This window comes from Pseudomyrmex gracilis, unplaced genomic scaffold (genome assembly GCF_002006095.1).
Source record: "Pseudomyrmex gracilis isolate BER0280 unplaced genomic scaffold, ASM200609v1 scaffold_159, whole genome shotgun sequence".
Lineage (NCBI taxonomy): Eukaryota > Metazoa > Arthropoda > Insecta > Hymenoptera > Formicidae > Pseudomyrmex > Pseudomyrmex gracilis.
This window is the reverse complement of record NW_018020743.1, coordinates 116,748-141,152: the sequence shown is the minus strand read 5'-3', so window position 1 is coordinate 141,152 and position 24,405 is coordinate 116,748. Positions and strand designations below refer to the sequence as shown.

At 40.9% G+C, this 24,405-nt stretch overlaps 4 protein-coding genes across 5 annotated transcripts; 2 read left to right on the top strand and 2 right to left on the bottom strand.

Annotated features, from left to right (window-relative positions):
• Positions 1-1,111: 1,111 nt before the first annotated feature.
• Positions 1,112-9,002, bottom strand: LOC109857429 (zinc finger RNA-binding protein). Of its 2 annotated transcripts, none has more exons than XM_020433714.1 (11): positions 8,894-9,002; positions 8,404-8,567; positions 7,874-8,215; positions 6,922-7,488; positions 6,118-6,825; positions 5,738-6,029; positions 5,442-5,629; positions 4,129-4,277; positions 2,622-2,717; positions 2,418-2,538; positions 1,112-2,135 (listed from the first exon to the last, which is right to left on the bottom strand). In XM_020433714.1, exons 1-11 carry the CDS (start codon positions 8,941-8,943, stop codon positions 1,855-1,857), a joined length of 2,958 nt encoding a protein of 985 aa, XP_020289303.1. In that variant the 5' UTR covers positions 8,944-9,002; the 3' UTR covers positions 1,112-1,854. The 2 variants fall into 2 exon arrangements, with proteins under 2 accessions (XP_020289303.1, XP_020289304.1); XM_020433715.1 differs by having other exon boundaries at positions 6,922-7,377.
• A 3,665-nt stretch (positions 9,003-12,667) lies between these two features.
• Positions 12,668-14,982, bottom strand: LOC109857443 (serine/threonine-protein phosphatase 2A regulatory subunit B'' subunit gamma-like). Its single transcript, XM_020433741.1, has 6 exons — positions 14,896-14,982; positions 14,621-14,751; positions 13,911-14,297; positions 13,499-13,824; positions 13,203-13,416; positions 12,668-13,096 (listed from the first exon to the last, which is right to left on the bottom strand). The coding sequence occupies exons 1-6, from the start codon at positions 14,939-14,941 to the stop codon at positions 12,857-12,859; spliced, it is 1,344 nt and encodes a 447-aa protein (XP_020289330.1). The 5' UTR covers positions 14,942-14,982; the 3' UTR covers positions 12,668-12,856.
• A 523-nt stretch (positions 14,983-15,505) lies between these two features.
• On the top strand, positions 15,506-17,857 carry LOC109857442 (ER degradation-enhancing alpha-mannosidase-like protein 2). Its single transcript, XM_020433740.1, has one exon. It carries the CDS (start codon positions 15,525-15,527, stop codon positions 17,622-17,624), a length of 2,100 nt encoding a protein of 699 aa, XP_020289329.1. The 5' UTR covers positions 15,506-15,524; the 3' UTR covers positions 17,625-17,857.
• Positions 17,858-18,739: 882 nt separating this feature from the next.
• Positions 18,740-22,559, top strand: LOC109857449 (CXXC-type zinc finger protein 1-like). Its single transcript, XM_020433748.1, has 6 exons — positions 18,740-18,948; positions 19,180-19,301; positions 19,386-19,476; positions 19,561-19,781; positions 19,870-20,446; positions 20,534-22,559. The coding sequence occupies exons 1-6, from the start codon at positions 18,919-18,921 to the stop codon at positions 21,044-21,046; spliced, it is 1,554 nt and encodes a 517-aa protein (XP_020289337.1). The 5' UTR covers positions 18,740-18,918; the 3' UTR covers positions 21,047-22,559.
• Positions 22,560-24,405: the final 1,846 nt, after the last annotated feature.

Genomic DNA, 24,405 nt, shown 5'->3' with positions numbered 1-24,405 from the left:
GTGCTTTCTCATTTGTGCAACGTCACGTTTATCGTTATATTATTCGCGCATGAGATCGCAAAACGCGTTTGTATTCGCGAAATTGCAAAGTCACGAAAGCAACGTGTCGCGTCACGCACTCGAGCGTTAGTTAGAATTCTGATGCAATATTCGTCGTTTAATTTATTTAAAAATTATTACTTCAAAATTGATAATTTGATACGCGTAAATTTAAATCTATAGGGTACAACACGCTAGCAGAGCAGCAAAGCTCACGTATGTGTGTGACAATCTGACACAGAGAAACAAAAGATATCTAAAAATAGTTTACTCAGAAAAACAGACGCGTGTTCTCTTATATTGATTTTAGTTCTCTAATTACTCACAATCCGCAATACAATGAAGTTCTTCGACGTGGGTTATTTTAATTGTCGAATGTAACAAAATTTATGTAGGAACGTAAAGAAACACAAAGGAGTGACGTAAAGGAGAAATTTACGTGGTAATTAAATTTTAAAAATTTCTTCTGACTCACTTTAAGAGAATCACAAATTACGAAATTTCATAATTGTGTTTCATATACATACTCGTTTTATTCAATGATTTTTTTTGAAAATACAGAACAGAAAGTCTACAATAATATATGTATATATATATATATATATATATTAGAGTTTTCGTCAGAGAAATAATTATACATACTCTGCCATGCTTTTAAAAGCTGAATTGAAATTTTTGAGTATCGCTCAGTATATTTCGCGGATGAAACTTAAAACAGTGATTTCTGTATATATATATATATTAAAAAAAAAAAAAAAAAAAAAAAAAAAATGAAAAACGAAAATAATTCGTTAAGACGTACTCCTGTCACGTGTTTTAGATACTAAAGCATCCAAAATTCGTTGGCTTATAAATATCTCATCGGTATCTCTCACACGTGACTTGCATACGTGGAAAAGCTTGCATTTTACGTTGTAAATAGTCATTTTTGTGCAAGAGTGAGAGTGAAAGAGAGAGAGAGAGACAGAGAGAGAGAGAGAGAGAGAGAGAAGGAGAATATAATATTTTTTCTACAGGTTTTTTACTGACTAAACACTCATACACTCAGGTTTTTCTCTTTATATTCTATTGCTGATTTTCAACTTTGAACTTATATTAATGTGAATCATTTGTGTTTACACGTATTTGATAAAAGTTATATTCTTCGTAGCAATCGAAATAACTTTGACTCACCGAACGCGTCCCATTCTCGTTGGACGCATTTTATTTCATCAATATAAACCTAATATATTTTAGAGCTAATCGCACCAATTGCCTGTTAAGAAAGTTCATTAGTCACAACATCTAAACCTCATTATACTAGCTGTTCTCGCACTGCGGCGTATACATGATGTTTACCGTCAAATATAGTGAAAAAACAGTTATTGCTATAAAATAAATAAATCTCTGCAACAGTAACCCTAGGAACGAACAGAAAATTTTTACCATTGCAGCACTTTTAACACCTCAAGGACTGAAGATGCAGCAAATTTGTGTCCCTGCGTAACGCAACATCTGCGAAATATCGATTTATGTTCCAGCAAAACAAACAAATCATTAGTATAAATCATACATTGCATTTAATCGTAATATTTATAATCGAGCAAAAATCGCGAAGAAAACATTTCAGTCCTTAAAGCGTTGACTCGTTTCTCGTTTTTTCGCGAATTCCTAAGTCATATCTAAATCACAAATATAATCTTAACTATCCTCAAAATCTTCCGATTAAACATCATCGTTTCTAAACAAGCAACTGACACGGCGGAAAAACGGCGTTTTTTTCCTTATACTAAATAAGTTGTTATACAATTCATATATGGATTTCTTTTGGTAGCTCTACTTCGAGTCTGTCTCCATTTTCTCTTCCGCTTTCTTATCTTTCTTTGAAGCTTCACTGTCCGTGCCCTCTCCGTTGCTGTTGTCGCGTCTTCGTTTTCTGGCGAAACGTCCCTTGAATTTCGGTGGCGGAAGTTGTTCCATACCTAATACTTTGTGTATCTGCCGAAACGCGACTAATCGTAGCGCATGTTGCGCGGACGCGGTGATATCTTCTCTCTGTTGAGACGTCATGTTTCCTATCGCGTCTACTGGCTCCTTCTCGCATGGATCGGATAATCCTGAAAAGACAGACAAATTTCTCGCGTTCATCGACTGTTGCACAAATTAGCCAGTCGTTAGGTAACTAATATCGTTACAAATTTGGTCAGGTTGCCATATCATCAACGCTTTGTCACGGAATGTATGATTGCAAATACAAGAGAACAAAATACTCGTACTCGAGATTGGCAATCATTTTCGCAACAAGCTTAGTCTCGTCATCTTTTTTCATCATATAAAGAATTTTCAAGAACATTGAACTACACAAGTAGGAATTCTGTAGAAAAAAAACCAAAAATTACCTGGACTGCCTGGAAGCAGTATTCCTCCAGCTACGCATTCTAGTAGTCTTCTCAAAGCTTCTCCAGGACTAAGAGGACCACCCGCGGTGCTTATGACCTTCTCAGTCAACAACTCCAATGCCTGCACCGAACGAATTGTTATATGGTAAAGATCGATTAGAAGATGCGCGCAATAACAAGATAAGACACTTTTTGTATACTAACCCAAGGATTGAGCGGACCCCATGTTGGCACACGATTGCAAAGGTCGCGCATTATACGAATAACCATAACGCAGCTCTGCAGCGAAGTTGCTCTAGCCTGTTAAATAGGATTATAGCCGTTTTAAACGATTAGATAATCGCATCGAAAACAACGTTTTAGCTCTTTTGGATAAAAACGGCCTAAACTAATTTTTTCTTAAAATTTGCTTTGTGTGGGCTTTAGCTATCCTCCCAGCCTCGTGCCTAATGCCCCTAATAGTATTAGCCCATATCAACATTACCGGGTGTTTATCAATTTAACTTCTCCTAAACATGAATTTACCTGTTACACTGATAAAAAAAACTAGAGCTCTTTGTCTTTTGAAGAACTTCTTGTGCATGTATTTCAGTGACGGCATTTCTACGACTCGACTCTAATTTACAGAAACACCCGGTACACTTATGACGCACTACTGTGTGTTTGTGCTTGTCTGTCTTTGAATTGTCAAAAAAGCTGTGCAGATTAAACGCACATTACATCGTTACAAATATACAAATAGAACAAAATACATATAAATCCTCAGAAAAGCTTGTGTAAAACTATATTATCAATATTGTTTTTTTAAAAGTTAAGACAGACCTAGAACAGACGCAGCCTAGGCTACAACGCATTAAGGACAATCCAGAATAATGAAATTGTGCTTGTAATTATAAAGCAGTTAAAAAGCTAAATCTGTCTGCCTTCTAAAGAAAATAAAGAAAATCATATACATTCTAGAAACTTGAATTACAACATGTCGTTACACAAAAAACAGCTTTTGTATTATTCTGGATGTTTTGAGAATCTGAAGCGAAGCAGATGTAAATGCATCTAGCAGCGTTGCACGTGACTGTCGAGATAAACATTTACATGTTGCTTACTTGTAAGATTTCTTGCCTGATAATATCTGATCGCATGTTCGATGTGCAATTTACTTTTTTTGTCTTGGATTTAGCCAATTTATGGACAATGCCACTGTTACCCATCTATTTCAGACTATGTTTCTAAGCAATAATAAATACAAATTGTAATTGATCCGGACGCGCGTGACCATAAAGACAAAATGTAATAATAACTAACGGAGAACAGAAAAGAGAGACAGAGAGAGAGAGTGAGAAAAAGAATGAGAGAGAGAGAGAAAGAGACACAGTGGGCAAAGTCGACTGGCGTATAGTCAAAAGGTCAGCGGATATGAAACGGCGAACATCGAACGTGATCAAATAGGCTTATTCAGACAGAATCGTGCCGACGGTTCGGATAATGATAAAAATAAAACCGTCACAAGGCTGGAAGTTTCTAAGACTTGTTTTTTTTTCTTGTTTCTCTTTCTGTTTTGACTGAAAGATTTGTTTTGAGACAGAATGAACTTGCACGCATTTAGCGTTTTTATCAGGAGAAAATAAAAGAAAATTCTCATTATATAGTGCCAACAGACAAGAAACGTGGCACTTGACAATTCGAGATCTTGAACTGAGAGATGGATTCAAACCTGAAACCACTTCGCATGCCTGAGTGCAGCTAAAGCGTCCAAACACTTAGCCTTGGGAAGTACATCAGGTGGATCTGGTTTCGTCACAGTCGGGGCCGCGGGCGTTGTTTGCAGTTGCGCAGCTTCCTGCTGCTGCTGTCCAGCATTATCTGAGATTCCAACAAAGAAAGCACAACACGCTTAGACAACACTTAGAGTGTTTGATCATGCCCAGAGATTGTTTTTGTTTCCCTCTTATACATTCATTCATTTTCAACTTAAGTAAAATCGTTAAATTGTGAGCTATATGTCGTGATTTAAATGCCAACGTGAAAAAAAGAAATATAAGCCTGATCGAATGTAGTACGTTTGCAATGTACCAAAAGCTCACCCCCGTTTTTAAAACGTTCTTTTTCTCATCGGTGATCTGTCGCTTAAGAACGCTCGACGATTCCTATCAGCATCGGTAGTCGTCACCTCTATCCGCTTGAAAGGTAGGTTGAACCGATGCCGATAGAACCGTCAGTTAAAATTCAGAGGTACGTAATGCACATCGCATAATGTGCGTACAGCATTCGATAAGAGTCAGAGGGATTTTTTTTTTCTATTTTTTATATATATATATATTTTTTTTTATTTTTTTTATGCATGATCAAAAAGTCCATAGTTTCAAGATTGCCTCAGCGTTGTTTTCCTTCTATCACAAGCGTGTCCACGTTCAATGAAATCTCTCGTTAGGAATTGTGATTTTTGCCTTTTTTTTTTTTTTTTTTTTTTACCGACAGATTCTAGCTCATCACTAGTATAAAAAATATGAAAAGCCGCTACTACAACAAACGAAATAACACGATAAAAATACTTAGCGATCTAACCGGTCAAATTTGTTTCCTTTTTTTTTTTTTTTTTTACGCTCTGTTTGTCTGCCGTGAAATTTTATCTTTACTTGTATTATCAAGCATATGTTGTTTCGTGATACGCTCTTACAGTCAAACATGCACTCCGCAAAGAGGACTCTGTCGTGGACACACTAATCAGACACGCAGCTATATATCGGAAAAAAGAAATCAACTTTATGTTAGAGCGTATGTACACCGGCAACCGTCGAGAATCATCCTTGGCTGCCCCGTCGAATCATCCTGGTGCTTAAAAAAACTTACAGAAAATCGTCCGGGCCATGAAAAGAACAAACTAAATGTATGAATCGCGAAGTGGATTAAGAGAAACCGGCATGAAACTAAAAAAGAGGTGCATAATTTCCGTATAAAAACCCCGTTTTGTTCTCTCATAGTTATCCTTTTCTTGGCCACAGTAAAAATATAAAACAATAAAATTACCTGCTGCCACGGTCGACTTCGGTGTCTCGCGCATTAAAGGACTGGTGAGCGTCACGCTGACGGTCACAGTGCCTCCCGAGACTGTCAGAGCAGCCGATTCCGGATGCTTTCCAACATTGTAGGTCTCCTCGGGAGCGACATTTTTCAATTCGCCAGGCAAAATCTCGGCAACTTTGTGGAGTAAAGTTCTGTAAAAATAAAGTTTGTTTTGTATATAAGATTAACAATTAGTTAGCTTTTAGAGAAATGACACAGCTCTTCTCAAATTTTTATCGTACGTATCGTTATAAAATTACCTCGTTGGTTTTTCTGCACATAGGACAACTAAGCAAACGTGATTATCTCCGGACAACAATAATCCCTTAGCCAAGTTTCCAACGCGCATAACACCACGAAGTATCCGAGAATCTTCCTTCTCCTTTTGGAACGAAAAGAGATTACCATCGCTTCCATCTTCTTTTTGCGGGGCGGCTGCTTTTTTCTTGTCAGCTTCTTCTTTCTTCAAGGCGTCTGTGTTTGTCTGCGGTGTGCCGGCGGCCGCAGGTGTTGCGGCAGTTGCATTAGCGTTTGCGGGAACAGTCTTTTTACCTGTGAACAAATAACGTACATTTGTATGTGATTCATACGATTATTAAGTTTAAAGTCTTCTTATATAACACTATCTCAATATACTTACTGGTCTCAGCTAAATTGTCTGAAACGAATTTCAATGCTTTTTCGGTGTGAGAAACTATTTTCTGGACTGCCAACAGTTCTTGTTCCTTGGGATAAATAGTTGTGTGATGTGCCAAAACATGCTTGTCGTCCGATGAATCCGGTCGTCTCTGAGGACCCGGGAACATCATCATAGGCGGTGGTCCTGGGAACGGTCGCGCCATAGGAGGTGCGCCAGTATTACGCCCGTACCGTCGATACCACTCGTAATATTCAATTTCTTCCTCGTAACGACGCCTTTCTTCCCAGTACATTAGTTCCTCGTCCATCATGGGTCCCATCATGGGACTGATCTCTTCCCTGCGACGTATATATTCGTCGCGCATTTGTTGTCTGCGTAGCTTCTCCTCCAGCATCTTTCGCTGTTTGAGACTGGGTTTCATGTCAACCACCAAATCAGGATTGACTTTCTTTTTGTAAGCGAATCTATGACGACGGCCCTTCATATGCATGTCTTTGGCGTTGGGATCGTTGAAGCGACATTCGCAAAGTTTACAGTTGAAACTTATAATCTTTCCATCTTCGGATTTATTTTCCTCGATGTATTCTTGGCCAACTGGTTGAATGTCTTTCTCGTCTACTGTAACTTCTTCGACCGTTTCCTCAGCAGTTGATTCCTCTTGTTTAACTTCAGTCGTTTGATTCTGGTTTACCGTGCCCAAATTTCCAGCTGAAAATAACAACATATAAAATGAAAACATTTACACGTGAATAAAGATTTTGCATTCCGCATTTCCGATGCGGAAGTATTCAGAAATTTACTCACAGGCGACAAAGTTGATTTTGGGTGTTGCTGTTACTGCTGGTTTCTTAGTTGATGTGGTTTTTGCAGCCGTAGCCGGCTTTGGATTTAATACTGTAGGATCCGCACTTGGAATAGGTTTTCCAAGTTTTGTATGCAATTTAACCACTTTTTGATGTTTAGCACCTCTTATATGGGCAGCGTAAGCATCATTTCCAGTGCAAGTTACATCACAAAGCTCACAACGAAGACTGTTACCCGCTCCACGTGCCGGGGGCTGTTGAGGTCCTTTCAGAGAGGCTTCCTTCTTCTTGTGTTTTTGTCCTTCCAAGTGCTCCCGGTAAGTTTGAGGCCCGGCACAGCTGATCTTACACACATCGCAGTAGTGCAGTTGCTGAGGTTTTGGAGGCTGCTTGGGCCGCATTGCCTTCATTCCTCCCCCGCCAGCTCCGAATCCCTTTCGCGTGTATCCCTGCCAACCTCCAGTCTTCTGGTTAGTTGAATTGCTGTTTGCACTCTGTTGGGCTACATACATAGTCGCAGCGCTATATAGCGCTGCGTCGTAGCCGGAATACGTTGTACTCGCCGTTTCTAAGGGAAATGAAATTGAAACCTCAAACTTTGGAGGGGTCCGAACTTTCCGTTCTCGCGGAAGAAAATTTTTACTGTGTTACTCGTTTGATACATATATCAAACTATTTTGCGACGAGAAATACGGGAAATCGATAAATGTTCTAGTTTAAACTGGGAACGAATACAAAAATTTCACATGTCCACTAAATTCTCGAGACAAATCATTACGAGAATAATAGCAGAACTTTGCAAATTTTTGTTTTTTAAACATTTATATATTGCGAGAGGATCAATTTCATGTTATTAGTTCCTACATTACAGTTAACGGTCCAAAAAAAAAAAAAAAAACACCAAAACTTTTCGGGAAAGAGACATACAGAAAAGAAGATTATACAAAACTTACTATTTGTTGCAGTTGATGGTGTAGCGGCAGGTGTAGCTGGAGCTGTGTACCCTGAAGAGTAAGTTGCACTTTGCGTAGGATTTGATTGCTGATAAGCGGTACTAGATGCCTGGTAAGTCTTAGCCTGTCCAGTACTAGTAGCTTGTCTAGCAGTGCCAGTATAGGCACTGGTTGTACTATACGCAGGTTTTGCAGCCTGGTAGTGAGTCTCGGTAGTAGTGTAAGTTGCCGCAGCAGCTGCTGGTTGCTGATAGTAAGTTTTAGTTGCGTCGTACGTGGCAGCTGGTGCAGCACGTCCGTATCCGTAATCGTAAGTTTGAGCCACAGTACCAGGATTAGCGGCTAAAAAAAAAAAAAAAACACACAAAACCATACAATAACATACATTGTAACATTTTTCAAGTTATTATTCAATTGGTATATTTGTATATGTATTAAAATTTCATTGATGATCAATCGCTGGTGTTTGTTAAATACTTTTTATCGCATATACAATTTGATGACTCACACCCAGCTTAGAAAAATCATACCTGCGTATGTGGTCCCAGTTGCAGCCGCAGCCGCAGCTGCCTGGTAGGTTTCGTAACCTGTAGCAGCCGCAGCGGCAGGTCGTTGGGTATATGTAGCGGCAGTTGCCGCCGGAGTTACGGCATATCCCGCCTGGCCCGTTTGATAGGCAGCGGCGCTGGTTGCCCTGAGACCAAAAGAGAACAAAACTTATTTTACTCGACATTTGAAGCGCCCGTCGAGACCATCAGCACGAGAGAGAAATGACGCGCGACGTTACACAAACAAACATCTCGAAAAAAAATCAACATCTGATCTCGCCTCGACGAGGGACGCTCGACGGACGCTACCTCACGACAAGAGAAATGGCCGCCAAAGCCGGCTGAACCTTTCGGCGCGTGTCGACGATCAACGCGCGTTTTTATCACTATCGCAAATGCGCTCGCGGTCGCGAATCTACGATTAACTTAAAACTAGCTACTTAATGATAATTGTATGCTGACGATTTCGTACCCATATTGCGTTCCGCCGTGAGTAAAGCCGAAATAATTGTTCTGAGCCATCCTTCCTCGCAGAGAATCCCGGAAAGAAGGACAATGGCGGAAGTTGTAGCAAAGACGCAGGGCGTGCCACACGAGCAAACTCGATAAAACGACAACGTTGTTGTCGCGCGCGCTGATTGGCTATTCCGTCGGAGCGCGACGATCGCGCGCGAGAGTGGCGCGCTCTCGGCGGATGTTTCCGGCAAAAATTGTTCCGGCGGGCGAACTTTATTAGCGCGGGTAACCTTACTTCGACGCGCAAATACAACACACGCTTTGCATCGAAGAAGCCTCCGCGCGCTATCTGTCGTCGCCGCTGTGCGTGCCGAACGACGGAGTCGCGTACCACGTGAGAAAATTTCACAAACGAAACAGAAAGATTTATTTATATATAAAAAAAAAAAAAGTGATACGTATGTAACGCGCGTGGATGAAACCGACCGACTGGGGAATATATGACTGTTACGCGAATTTCGTGTTTTTTTCTTTTTGAATTTTTAAAAAAGACTTACTGCGTGTCTCTCGGCTATTCTTCGTGGTACGCCACGGGGGGTAGTGGATTTGTGCGTGGGTAGAAAACTCTCCCCCTTTATAAATTCTGCGTCTCGCGCGACACGACGTACGTACGTTCGGCGTGCACGTGGGAAAGAAACAAAATTTGTGCCGGGGAGCCGACGGATAAACAAATTCGTCTTTGTCGCGCGTGCAAGCGTTGTCCGGTGCGCAACACACAAATGAACAACAATTGCAAGTATCGCAACTCTATCTCACAGAAGAGTTGTGTCGCTGTGATACACTCTGTAGTAGTGTGCGTGTTAGTTAAACGATATATCTTTACAACCCCCTCTCCCGACGCCCTCTGCGGAACAGCACCGAGCGCCGAATCGTGTTCCTCTCAAAGTACCGCCGTGACGCCATCTAGCGGCGTTTCGCTTAACCGAGCGCGCAGATTTTGCGCGCAAAATTTTTGCGCTAGATTAATCTAGATATCGCATACCGTATGACCTCTACTTCCGGATTCCTGGAAACGTGTGTTCGAACCATAGACCATATATACTTATAGACACGGCCTGTAGATATGAATCCACGAGTCGAGGTGAAGCAAAGGGTGCGTTCAGACAACTCAACAGTTGCACAACGGTTGAGAGATAATCACTTCTGATTGGATCATACTTCTGGAACCGCGCCAGATTTTGAAGAATAGTCTTATCATAAGTGATGATCTCTCAACCGTTGAGTTGTCTGAACGCACCCAAAGATAATATCATCTACGTGACGTCACATGTGGGCATTTCAGCAATGGCTAAACGCGGCCTCGTAGATGATATTATCTTATCTTCAAGGCGGTTATCTGAAGCCGTCTATAAACGCGCCTTTGCTTTGCCCACATGTGACGTCATGTAGATGATATTATCTTTGCTTCAAGATAAGATTGTCTGAAGCCGTGTCTATAAGCAGAGAGAAACCTGAGAGCGGCCATCCTAATGTAATTTTTTACGACGGTTTCAGCCGCTGGTTTTAGCCGTATTTCCACAAAAGTGGAACTCAAAGGCCGTTCTACATTAAACGCAAGTAGCAGATCTCGTGNACGGTTTCAGCCGCTGGTTTTAGCCGTATTTCCACAAAAGTGGAACTCAAAGGCCGTTCTACATTAAACGCAAGTAGCAGATCTCGTGGAATTGACCAATTGCAGAGTCAAATCAGCCAATCGACCAACGTGATTGATCAGTTCCACGAGATCTGCGACTTACGTTTAATGTAGAACGGCCTTTGAGTTCCACTTTTGTGGAAATACGGCTAAAACCAGCGGCTGAAACCGTCGTAAAAAATTACAATAGGATGGCCGCTCTCAGGTTTCTCTCTGCTATAAGTATATATGGTCTAAGGTTCGAACCATAGACTTATATAATAGACGGAACATTCGTGTAAGAGGAGCTGAAGTCTTCGTTAAAAGAGACAGAAATAGTCGTGGAGTAGTTCTCTTCTTTTCTAGCAGTGAGTTGATTGGTGGCCGCGGCAGGCCGGGAGCAACGAAAGATAGAGTTCGAGAGTCACTTGAGAGAAAGTGATAATGGTCTAGTTTCCACCGAAGCATTAATTCACACCAAATGCGACGTAAGGTCTGTTCGTTTTGCCTGAACTGGTCGCTCTGGGTCGCTCTGGGTCAGAGTTTATCCTTCTTTTTCCAACGTAGAGTAAAGAGGATGGGCTCTGACCTGGAGCGACCTGGAGCGGCCAGTTCGGGTAAAACGAACAGACATGTAGAATCAAATTCAAGTCGATGGAAACCTGTCAAATTGTGCTGATTTCACTTCCGCTTCGATCTATAAGTACTCTACTTCCAATGGAAACGGAGCACTAAATTTGATCAGTACCGGAGTGAAACCGAATTGAGGGTTTTGGTGGAAACTAGACCAGTGAAAGGTGATAGCAAAGACTTGTGAAATGATTGGTCTCTCATCGTATTATTGTAAGAGAGAGAGAGATAACTACTCCAGCACTATCTCTGTCCTTTAATGTTGTTCTCAACTTCGTCATATAAGGCCCGAATTCATAGTCGCTTCTCAAATCTTAGATCTCGTTTCCAATCTCAAATTTCAGCCAGAGAGAAATCTGAGAACGGCCATCTTATTGTAATTTTTACGACGGTTTCAGCCGCTGGTTTTAGCCGTATTTCCACAAAAATGGACCTCAAAGGCCGTTCTACATTAAACGCAAGTAGCAGATCTGCGTGGAATTGACCAATTGCAGAGTCAAATCAGCCAATCGACCAACGTGATTGATCAGTTCCACGAGACCTGCTACTTTAGTTTCATGGAGAACGGCCTTTGAGTTCCACTTTTGTGGAAATACGGCTAATGCGTCGTCTACAATGAGAATTTAAGCCGTAAGACTCAAGCTTTAAGAAGGTATAAGACCCGTTTTTACCATCTCCGATTAACTTAATCGGTCGATTATTTTGTTGGAATCGCCAATCATATTGGTCGATTGTCTAAATTGACCAATCGCAATTGACTCGCAATCGATCGGTAAGTTAATCGTAGATAGTGGAAACGAGCCTTGTACCTTCTTAAAGCTTAAGTCTTAGGCTGTGTTCAGTTAAGCAAGATGGAACGAACTAATGCAGGAAATACAGGAATTGGAACTAATGAATTGAGCACAGCCCTGGGCTGTGTTCAGTTAAGCAAGATGGAACGAACTAATGGAGGAAATGCAGGAAATACAGGAATTGGAACTAATGAATTTTTGTATTTCCTGCATTTCCTACATTAGTTCGTTCCATCTTGCTTAACTGAACACAGCCCTAAGATTTGAGAAACGACTATGAATTTGGACCTCAAATCCGCTCGACCAAACAAACGAAACACAAATCGAGAGAATCAAAGAGTTTGGGAATTATTTTGTCGATCAAATTGATAAATTTTCGTAGAGATTGCAAATATTTTATTGCGTAAAAAAATTCATCATCATACGTTATATATAATGATATATATATACAGGGTGTTTTCAGAATTGCCGTACAATCTCTCGTAGGCAGGAATAAGGAGTGAAACTGAGTCGAAAAATCCTGAACCATTTTTTTTCTATTATTTATAATAAAGGAGTAATTATTGAGTAAATCAAGCCAATCAGCGTCGACCTTTAGCCAGGCGCACGTCAGTGAGCCGCGCGCCTGGTGTGTGTGAGCTCAATAATTACTCCTTTATTATAAATAATAGAAAAAAATGGTTCAGGATTTTTCGACTCAGTTTCACTCCTTATTCCTGCCTACGAGAGAGATTGTACGGCAATTCTGGGATACTCTGTATATACGTATATCTGGAATATCACGTAGCAAGTAGTGTCTGATATGCGTATGTGCGTATGTATACGTAATCTACATGCGCTATCTATTCCGTCGGTGAATGTTTATCTCGTATTTCGAGATGTTTTGTCATACGTGGGACGATTCGTCTCCGTTGTCGGCTGCCATAGCCTCGCGATTCTCGTACGCCCAAAATCCGTGGAATTCGATCAGGATACTGACCATAGTGTCGCCCTGTCCGCAAGACAGCAAGTCCTGCAACGTGATTTTGCACGGGTCCGCCGGTTTCACCATGTCGAATATCTCATCTTTGACATCCTGAAAACTCACGGGCTCTTGACCGTGCATTGTCATCTGTTCCTGTATCGCCTGCGAAACGCAAAAATGTCTCTTTCGATCATCAAAAAAAAAAAAAACTATGGTACTTGTCGGAAAAATTTCTAAAAAACTGAACTGAAATTCACACAACACGTACTCTGAAAAAATAAAACAAGCAAAACGTGTCCAGATATCCTCGATTGTTGATATCGAGGATTCGAAATAGGTAATGAAGACTCTGAGGTTCGTGCCGATTCTCTAACGCTAAAACAAAGTCCAAGTAGGTTTTGTAGTCCATTTCGCCCTCGTATGTGAGACATTCTTGAAACACTCTTTCAAGAAAAACGCCAGTCAGGGTACCAGTGCCGTATCTGTCAATTACAAACATTTTAAATAGACGTGTCACAGTATATAAAGTACTATATGTAATACATAGTTAGTTTATTTGTTTACCCTGCCAGTTCTTCTTTATTTAACATTCCATTGTGGTCCTTGTCCAAATTGAGATATTGTCCGTAAATTTTGAGGGCAGATGGAGCCGAGAACCAATTTGCCTCCTGCAAATCCTTGGGCAAGTCTTCGTCCCTCAGTTCCAAGAGATCATCCAGAAAGCTGCACGCCAAAATGTCCTGGATTCTAACTCGACCTGTACGAAGAGGATCGAGAAAGAACAAGAACTTTCTGACAGCGGTGCACACGTAGAACGAATGAAAGGATTTCTCAAGGCCTTCGAGTTGCGGCAACGTTGGTATCAATTCTAGAATGTAGTTCTCCAGGTCCTGCAAGATGGATAGATTAAAAGAAGCCAGATAAAAGAAGTGTGTATTTGTTTTTTTAGATACAACTGCTTTACGAAAAAATGTACCGATTCTCTCAGATATCCTTGACCTGTAACGTCGTACAGAGAAAGACCGATTCGCGTTTGATGCAACCAGACTTTTCTCATGACGTAATTGAACAAAGCCATGATACTGATCCGACCGTGTGGATCTCCTTGTTGCAGCTTGGCGAAGACAACCGCGGTGAAATAGGGAGCGCACTTTGGTCCCGCTAAGTTGCCAACTTTCTTGAAGTCCTCGTAATTGATCAATTCGTCGTCTCCTGACAAAGGCGGGCTGTGGTGCTTGTCCAATAGAACCCACAACGCTTTAAGCTCGTTGTTGTCTAACAATTGCCGGGATCGCCTTTGCAGGAACAGAGCTCGTGTTTCCTCGCGCAGTTTCTGCGGCAGAACCTCATCCTCTTTCGGTAGCTGTTGAAACGTTGACGTTGTAGATAATAATCGTGATGAGAAAAATGCAGAGCAGTTTTCTTCAATACTTCATCAAACGTTACAGTATATGAGGGATATACGTATATACAGGGTGTCCCAGAATTAGTGTGACATCAGCCTAGCTAAAGGTCGACGCTGATTGGCTTGATTTACTCAATAAATTACTCTTTTATTATAAATAATAGAAAAAAAATGGTTCAGGACTTTTCGACTCAGTTTTTACTCCTTCTACCTGCCTGCGAGAGATGCCACACCAATTCTGGGACACCCTGTGTATATATATATGCAAGAGACTATCGTACCTTGAAATAAAATTTTGGTATAACTTTATACGTTGCGTCATTGTCCTTAGCTTTCACACCCTTCCACTGTTCGTACATTTTCCGAAAGTAATCATCTTCTATACTTTCAATATCTTCGAGTTTCCGATCAGCTGCAACGGTATATATATATATAAAAATAAATCACGCATAAATTCTCTTCTATTTTTTTTTTTTTTTTTTTTTTTTACAAAAGCATAATTGCAAAATTGTTATTTTGTTATAAACAGAACGAAACGAATATTCTAAACGCATACATTTTTTTGCCGAGGCGCAATTCCGCAGCAGCGTTTTCAACTCCATTATCTCTTTGCAAACATTCGCTCTGTCTGTTGTTGTGTATATTCCGAGTTCACAGTGCACTTGCACCGCACCTCGAAGGGAGGATCGCTTTGGTTATGTTCTCTGGTCGGGAATCAGCTGATGACGCCGCCAGCTGTGACGTAAAGGAATTTCCAATCTCGATCGTTTCCAAAACGCGAAACCCGAGAGAAGCGTCGCATAAAAAACTGTTCTTCTCAAACGCTTATCGCTCGCTCGAAACGAAACGAGAGTCGGATAATGGCCGGGAAATTGGATTTGCATCGCGCGCGCGCGTGCTTTAATTCCACGTACGAGACGAACGGTACGCGATATAGGTTAGGTTGGGTTGCGTTCGCGCGAGGAGAGGAAGCGAGGAGGAGGAGCGCGCGATATGTTTACGCAGGATAACAAGATTGTTTTGAATACGTGGCCGATCCGCGACGTTTGCGGGCTTCGTCCTGAGAGAGAGAGAGAGAGTCGTAATTCGACGCGCGAAATCGACGGCATGCACGGCGATAACAGATAAAAAGTTTAGAGGCGGCTCGAAAAAAAAAAACGCACGACGTGTGACAACGCGTCGACGATGATTTTGTTCAGAGCGGGCTCGATTCTGGGCCTCTTCATTCTGGTCAGCGGTTTCCGGGAATACAGCAAGAAGGATCTGATCGCCCTGCGGGAGGAGGTGAGGTCCATGTTCGATTACGCTTATTCCGGTTACCTAACTCACGCCTATCCGTACGACGAGCTCCGCTCCCTGAGCTGCGACGGCTTCGACACCTGGGGCAGTTTCTCCCTGACCCTGATCGACGCTCTGGACACGCTCGCTGTCATGGGCAATTTCTCCGAATTCCGTCGCGTCGCCGAGATAATAAGCGTGCGAGCGAACTTCGAGTCCAACATCAACGTGTCCGTGTTCGAGACGAATATTCGCGTGATCGGCGGTTTGCTGAGCGCCCATCTGCTGTCTCGCAAAGCCGGGGTCAAGTTGGAACCCGGATGGCCCTGCAACGGTCCGTTACTGCGTCTCGCCGAGGACATGGCCAAGAGACTGCTCGCGGCGTTCGATACACCAACCGGAATGCCATATGGCACGGTCAATCTGAAGTACGGAGTGCCGGATGGCGAGACCAGCATCACCTGCACCGCCGGCATCGGCACGTTTCTGCTCGAATTTGGAACTCTTTCTAGATTGACCGGAGATCCGCTTTACGAGGAAGTCGCCATGAACGCCGTGAAGGCTCTGCATTATTACAAATCCAATATTGGCTTAGTTGGCAATCACATAGACGTTCTGACCGGTCATTGGACCGCCCAAGATTCCGGTATAGGCGCCGGAATAGATTCCTACTTCGAGTATTTGGCGAAGGGCACATTGTTGTTCCAAGATCCGTTGTTGGCCACAATATTTCAAGAGCACAGAAGAGGTATCGAGAAATACATTCGTCGAGAAGACTGGCACTTGTGGGTTTCCATGACCAAGGGCCAGGTGACCTTGCCGGTTTTCCAGTCTCTGGACGCGTATTGGCCCGGTGTGTTGAGTCTGTTCGGCGAGATCGAGGACGCGATGAAGTCCCTGCACAATTACCATCACGTGTGGAAACAATTCGGCTTCACTCCGGAATTCTACAATATACCGCAGGCCGAGGCGGGAACCAACAGAGAAGGTTACCCACTGAGACCCGAGCTCATTGAATCTGTTATGTATCTTTACAGAGCTACCAAGGATCCCTATCTGATACAAATGGGGGTGGACATTTTGAGAAGCGTTCAGCACAGTGCCAAAACCGCGTGCGGTTATGCGACCATTAACGACGTCCGGGATCACCGCAAAGCAGACAGAATGGAATCGTTTTTCCTTGCGGAGACTACGAAGTACCTGTACCTCCTCTTCGACACCGACAACTTTATTCACAACACCGGCACCGAAGGGGATATAATTGACACCCAGTGGGGTCAGTGCGTGGTTGACGCCGGTGGATACATCTTCAACACCGAGGCGCACCCGATTGATCCCGGAGCTCTGTACTGTTGTCGACCCGCACAGAAGATCTTTCCGGACAATAGAGCGAAGCTGAAGCGATTCCTACCGACGCAAGATACGCCGGAGGATATCTCCTTCCCGAACGATCTTCGCTACAGAAAGGACGCCACCGACAAGACTCCGGACGTGTTTCCGGTGACGATCGCAAAATTGTCCGAAATCAGATACTCCGTGAATAAGAAAGATGTTTCAAACGAGAACTCTTCGTCGCCGAATGTTTCCTCAGCGGATTCCATCGCGCCCGATAACGTCCAAGTCGCGAATGAATCTGAAATATCAAATCAGAGCGCGGTCGAAACGAGCGATCGGATGTTGCAGACGACGGCGCAGGTTCTCACGTCTTCTTCTTCGTCGACGATCTACAAAGCGGACGACAGTGAGGGTTCCGACAGTTTTGAGTCTACGAGCGATCAGCATTCCGCTGCTCCTTGCTCCGCGACGCAAACCGATGCTCAACGAAACGCGACGACGACGACGTTGAATCGCGCGAAGACCAGATTCGAGCCTCAAATAATGTTGGAGAACATCAGACGCGGAAATCTCTATCCGACCAACGTCACGGCCAGGCAGAACTATCAGATCCTATCCTGTCAGGCTCAACCATTCCTACAACGAATATCAATCATGGGAGAATTTTTTTGAGCAATCACAAGCAAAGCGCTCACACACAATTTTATAGCTATAGCGAATCCATTCGCAACGAGAGAGATTCGCAAAATATTTTTTTATTTTCGAGAGATTTTTTGTGTTTACAAGGCAGAGATGATGAAAAATAATATGCAGTTCCGTTTTACGCGCGAACATTGTAATTTATATTATATATTCCTGTGATAAAGGTTGTTGTATTTTTGTGTGTGTGTTTATATATAGTTTAATAAATATATATATATATATATATATATATATATATCTATATATAGGGTGTTAGAATAAAACAAATCTACTCTCTGTAAATTAAACTCAACTCTCTTTGTTACACACATATGTCGCTTACAAACCATGTTCTAAAACTAGAGTATACATGTGAGATACAAATACAAACATTTTTATATTTTGTACAACAACAACGGAGTTTTGTGGATAAACAAAGTAGTACGATCAATGTGTGCCACGGCAACTGTACCTTGCGCGTGCATGTTCCTCTCATCCTCAATTTGAATTCTAAAGACGGACTCGCGCCAATCCAACTCTCCGAATTAATTCAATCGGTTGATTAACTCCGCGGAATTGTACGACGATGCGCGATTGAAAATTGAATCGGAATTCCGACATCCTATCCAATGAGAACACGCGACGTTTAAGCCGACAGTAACATTGTCACTGTCTGAAAAGAAGAAGAGAACTACTCCACGAGGCTGTTTCTGTCTCTTTTAACGAAGCTTCAGCTCCTCTTAAGCCTATATCACACTACGGATTGGGATTGAGATTGGATTGAAATTTGACCAATCAGAAAAAAGAAACCCAATCCTAAGTTTAGTGATCTTTGCTCTGATTGGCCAAATTTCAATCCAATCTCAATCCTAATCCGTAGTGTGACATAGGCTTTACGCGAATGTTCCGTCTATTATTTATATATAAGTCTATGCGCACAAAGCGTCTCAAGCTTTGTTCCGTTTCCACGCATTTATCTATACTATACGTGACGTGTACTATATAAATAGACGCGCGCGTGTGCGCGAAACGGAACGCAGAGCCTCGAAATGTCAAAACTGACATGTCTGCCAGCGAACTCTACAGAGTTCGTTGGAAACTATTACAAAAATGGTCGCAGATTGTTTTTCTTCTGTTTTATATATATATATATGTAGTCAAAACTCGATGCGATGAAATTGCAACTTGCGGTGGTTGAAATTGAAGTACGAAAGTACAAATGGTATAAATAAATTGCAAACCGCGCAAGTTTCAAGTAGAGAAATAGTTTTAACGCGAATTCGCCATGGCTGATAAAAGACAAACCAGTTTGTCGGTGAGTATAAAATGTCTTTGTTTATGTTGTAAGTTTTAATTGTAGTTATATGAAACTCGCGTGAAAATTGCGCTGACAGATTGTATGTAAGATAAAAATATATTGTCTAATTTTTAATATATAAATTTTATTGCCCGCGCACACAAGTTACGTAATGTTCAAAATAAAAAAATTGTATAACCTATTTGTTCTGAGAAAAATGTGTCTGAGAGCTTCTACTTTTGCTTACAGAAAGAAGAAATAGCGAAGCAGTTTATGCTTCCAGAAAGGAAGAGCAAGATTGCAACGTTACTGAAACAGGACGGACAGGCCTATTGTATTTGTAGAAGTTCTGACAGTTCTCGTTTTATGATGTAAGCGATTGAAACTTTTATTCGACTAACTATATTCAGAAGAGAAATTTGTCTAATCTCATATAAATTTTATTTTTATTTCAGAGGATGTGACGCTTGTGAGGAGTGGTATCATGGTGATTGCATAAACATAACTGAGAAAGATGCGAAACATATAAAACAATTTTTCTGCGTTGTAAGCGCATTTTTTTTTTTTTATAAACTAACAATGAGAAAAGTTCAATCTTGATTGTAAAAAATAATGTATTGACGTGCACAGCGTTGTAGAGAGGAAGATCCAACTTTGGTAACAAGATACAAGCCACGCAGAACCGATCAAGAGGACAGAAAACACAAAAAGTACAAAGAGAAAGAGAGGAATCATCGATACGAGCATGACGCGTCTTGGGATCCTAGATTGGAGAAAAAATCTTCCAAACGGTGCGGAGAGTGCACGGGATGTTTGCGTACAGAAAACTGTGGGAAATGCGACGCTTGCAAGTAAAAATACAAAACTAACTTGAAAAAATTGATGTAGCAAAATTTGTGTGTTTCATAAGATCATAAATCTTTAATTTCTCGTGTGCAGACATTTGAAAAAATTTGGACCTTCCGTACGGTTGAAGCTTCGATGTATTCAGCGAACCTGTAGGCGATTGGGAGATCCGTTGAAATCTTCGAAGAGTCTCAACAAGGGAATAAAATTGATCAAGAAACGGAAGCGAGACTCGAGTAACGAGAGAAACGATTATCTGGAACCGCCGCGTCATTGCTACGGACCCGCTTGCACGAAGCAATCGCGACCCGGGAGCAAGTACTGTTCCGACGATTGCGGCTTGAAATTGGCGACCAACAGAATCTATCAAGTATTACCGCAGCGCATACAGGAATGGTCCTTAACCGCGTGCATTGCGGAACAGAACAACAGACGCGCCTTGGAATCCGTGAGGAAGCAGCAGCACGACGTTCGTAGGATACTGCACGAGTTGGACAAGAGACACGTCGAGTTGGATCACATCGTCGAACGCGCGAGACACGCAACCATCGACGCGCAAGCGGAAGTCGACGACAACGATGACACGGAAAGCAGCACGTACTGCATCACGTGCGGCCACGAGATCCACGCGAGAAGCGCCATCAAGCATATGGAAAAATGTTTCAACAAGGTATTATATAAAAACACAAAACCGTTAAGTTCTACCCCCATATTCTAAAAGTGAAATCTTATTTTTTGCTTGTGTTATTTCACACAGTACGAGTCGCAGGCGTCATTCGGCTCGAGTGTCAAGACGCGCATCGAAGGTCAGGTGATGTTTTGCGACTTTTACAATCCCATAAACCGAACGTACTGCAAGAGATTGCGCGTTCTCTGTCCGGAGCACTGCAAGGATCCGAAAGTCGGCGACACCGAGGTTTGCGGCTGTCCGTTGGTTACGAACGTGTTCGACGCCACGGGTGAATTCTGTCGCGCTCCGAAGAAGAGCTGCTTGAGACACTACATGTGGGAGAAACTGCGACGGGCGGAGATAGACATGGAGAGGGTCAGGCAGTGGCTTAAGATCGACGAGCTTGTGGAGCAGGAAAGGCAGATCCGTTCGAACATGGCGTCGCGAGCCGGTGTGCTGGCCCTGATGTTGCACTCCACTTATAATCACGAACTGATGGAACAGATGACGCAGGAACAGAACAGAGAACAGTTACAAGCTATGGAAGAGGAGTTGCAAAGAAGATACGGATTACAGCAGGACCAATGCATGGAGCAGTGATCGCACACACTTGTTTTGTTCACACGCTCATCATACGATTTAACAAATATCGTTTACATGTGGAGTTCATTACATTGTAAATCTTTCAGTTTTTTTTTTTTTTTTTTTTTTTAAATAAAACTCATAATTCTTACGTATGTGTTTTGTGGTTTTCTTCAACGCAAAACTATACATATTACTGCGTGGAAAGAAAAACATACATATATTGTTGGACATACAGACGTGGAGATACGCAACTGAAACTGAAAGAACAAATTGTTTTGAATAATGGAATATGTAACACACATGAGTCTTTCTTTTTGGTAATATTGTTATTATTTACAGTATGATATATCGAGACGCAGAGACGTCAGGATTTTTTTTTTCACACACTCCGACAATTAATCGTTTCAACAAAAACCATTTATTCACAGGTCGTAGCCTCTGCAGATGCAAAATAACACGCCACAAACTAGCGGTTCTATCGCTTAGCTTCGGAAAAAAGTAAAGTCGCGTAAAGCGCATACCATTGGACATTGATTCTCTCGAGGAGAACACCGCCTGTTTCGAATCGTCTCCCTTAAAAAAAAAAACGCGTCAAGGATGCAATATTTTTTTTTCTTTTTTTTTTTTAACTGAAATCTTTGCGTTAAAAATTGAAACAATTATTAGAAAATTACGTTATCGCTAATTACATTACAAAAACCAGTCACATTTTGGAAGTTGTTAACATTAAAAAGAGGCAATAATAATAATAATAATAAAAAAAAGATTATCGTCCTCTGTCTAAGCAAGAATTGAGATTTTACGATATCTCTCAGGGCTATTTAAATAACTCTAACGCTACTTGCATATATGATGTATATATACATAAAACAAACGTAATAATAAACTTACATTTATTAATTTGCAAATAATTTTTGTTTTCTTTCTCTCAACACCTTAGGAACGAATTGTGTCAATGCAATGGCAGTTCGGAAGCTAATGCGCAATTAATTGTATAATCGATACTTTTTTTTTTTTTTTATAGACTGTAGTAAAAATATAGACTGTAGAATAAGGTGGTTTTTTTTTCTTTAATATCATTAAGATCGAGATATATAACTCGCATAACAATATTGTTATGACAATGTTCGCATAACAGAATCGTGCGTGTGTGTTATCTCAGTTATTATCCGCAAATAAATGAAATTTTATAGGCCACGAGAAATAAATCGAATTCATATTTCAAAAAATTCGATCGTGCCGAAAAAATGGGCTGCGAGTTGTAACACATGCAACTTGTTGTTTTTTTTAATTATATGTATATTATATATATATAATTTTTTTTTCTTTTTTTTTTTTTTTAAGGCCGACCGATTGAAAACAGGCGACTTATCCGATACGTGTGTGTATGTGTGTGTGCAGGTCTGACATAAATTCACACACATGTATTATGCCACGCGTATTAAAAAAAAAAAGGAAAAAGAACGAAATAGAACGACTCATTTATCACAGTATTGCACGCAAAGCTTGTACGAAATCGCAAGTAAGATAGCATAAAGGCCAAATGGCAACAACTACACGCTCTCATCATCTCGGAATACACAATCTAAGGAGAGGGAATCGGAGAATTCTCTTCTGTAAGAGAGAGAGAAGTGTATGTCGAAATACGGTTTTTTTTTAATCTACTTCTCTCGTCCCTCCCTCTTTTCCTCTCACTCTGTTTTGTTTTTTTTATCTGTCACTCTCACTCATATACACGACATAATCTTTTTTTTTTTTTTGTTTTTTTTACACATTCCATGGCAACGACTCCGAACATGACCCTTCACATCCGTGGTCCATGATAGCTTCGACGTACGTCTGACAATATCGTTAGTAACAAAATAATAAGTCATTATGTATGCGTGTATGTGTGTGTGTGTGTGTGTGGGGGGGGGGGATGTGGGGTGTGTGGGTTGTGTGAATACATCACCTGAGAATAAATCGTGATATATCTTTTTCGTTTTTTTCTAACATTTTTTCTTGGTTTTTTTTCTCTTTTTTCCCCTCCCTTCGCATCTTTCAACATACAAATCATTTCTCTCGGTAGCGGTATCCTAAAGATACGATCTGCCATCGCAATCGGATATTACAATTTAAAAAAAACAAGTACGTAAGCAACATTCAACAAGTTCACTGTCTCGTCCGATTTTTTGACGCAAGCTGGGTGGTTTCGATACACATGTGTACTAATATATATATATATATTTTTTTTTACAAAATGAAAATATCTTTTGCAAAAGAAAACAAATCAATTTTCTAGAACCAATTTGATAAACACTTTTGCTTTAATTTAATATAAAAAATCGTTGTATTTCTTATAACGAGTAATCAATTTAATCTAAGTTCGTTTGTTTGTTTTTTTGAAAGAAACTGACCAAATATGTACGCATGTACATAGTGTATGTATAATATATAAATATATATACATATTATATATACATATTATATACGCATGCGTATACACGCACGTACATAATATATGTATAATTATAATACATAAATATATACACATATGTATGTAAAGTTGTTTCATATACGTATGTGTGAGAAAAATTTCTTCGCAAAAAAAAAAATAAATAAAATTTTTATAAGATCGAGTTCAATTCATACGTTTGCAATTAACTATTTCAATATTTCGAGAAATTCATCAAGAGAAGAGCGATTTTTTTGCGCAAATTTTTTTAATCGAGGCGTTTAAAGAAGAGAGAACAAAAAATGCTATCTCTAAAAAACGACGAAAAGCTATCACGGTTTTTTTGATTTATACCACCCCTGGCACAGCGCTTTACTGCGTCAATAATGATACGACCTGACCAAACAAACATTTTAAATATCACTGCTTATCGTACTCTCTAACACTCGCAAAAGAGAACTTTGGCAACAACACACTCGCATTATAAGGTTTTGCAGCTGGACAGCACAGCCTTTCACGCACACACATCAAACACGCGGGCACACACAAATTGTAGCTTTGATATACACAATCGCGGTAAGCTTTCTCTCTCTCGTTCTCGCTCTCTCTCTCTCTCTCTCTCTCTCTCTCTCTCTCTATTTATCATTTATCATCTCACTAATAATAGCGGTATTAATTAATAATTTTTAATTAGATAGTCGTTTTTTTAGCGTCGGTAATAATACAATAGTTATATTATACAATACCATATGTACAATACGAGAGAAGAATCGTTTCATATCGAATAACAAATTGTACAGCGATACAAGATTAACATCCAGGTTGTCGAGAGACAAGTTTTTTTTCTCCGATCGTCTTTTCCCTCGGTCTTTTCCTATTTCGTTCGTTTCGTTTTTTTTTTTTTCACATTACTATTATTTATTTATCTTCCAGATACTCG

Excerpts from the sequence above, each read along its gene's own strand:
- LOC109857443 (XM_020433741.1), bottom strand. The coding sequence starts at position 14,941 with ATGGAGTTGAAAACGCTGCTGCGGAATTGCGCCTCGGCAAAAAAAT. Across the intron at positions 13,825-13,910 it reads AAGGATATCTGAGAGAATCG|GACCTGGAGAACTACATTCT; the intron begins GTACATTTTTTC and ends TCCATCTTGCAG. Across the intron at positions 13,417-13,498 it reads AATAAAGAAGAACTGGCAGG|ATACGGCACTGGTACCCTGA; the intron begins GTAAACAAATAA and ends TGTAATTGACAG.
- LOC109857449 (XM_020433748.1), top strand. The coding sequence starts at position 18,919 with ATGGCTGATAAAAGACAAACCAGTTTGTCG. Across the intron at positions 18,949-19,179 it reads AAAGACAAACCAGTTTGTCG|AAAGAAGAAATAGCGAAGCA; the intron begins GTGAGTATAAAA and ends TTTTGCTTACAG. Across the intron at positions 19,302-19,385 it reads GACAGTTCTCGTTTTATGAT|AGGATGTGACGCTTGTGAGG; the intron begins GTAAGCGATTGA and ends TTTTTATTTCAG.
- LOC109857442 (XM_020433740.1), top strand. The coding sequence starts at position 15,525 with ATGATTTTGTTCAGAGCGGGCTCGATTCTGGGCCTCTTCATTCTGGTC.
- LOC109857429 (XM_020433714.1), bottom strand. The coding sequence starts at position 8,943 with ATGGCTCAGAACAATTATTTCGGCTTTACTCACGGCGGAACGCAATAT. Across the intron at positions 7,489-7,873 it reads ACCATCAACTGCAACAAATA|AAACGGCGAGTACAACGTAT; the intron begins GTAAGTTTTGTA and ends CATTTCCCTTAG. Across the intron at positions 2,718-4,128 it reads GGCATGCGAAGTGGTTTCAG|GCTAGAGCAACTTCGCTGCA; the intron begins GTTTGAATCCAT and ends CCTATTTAACAG.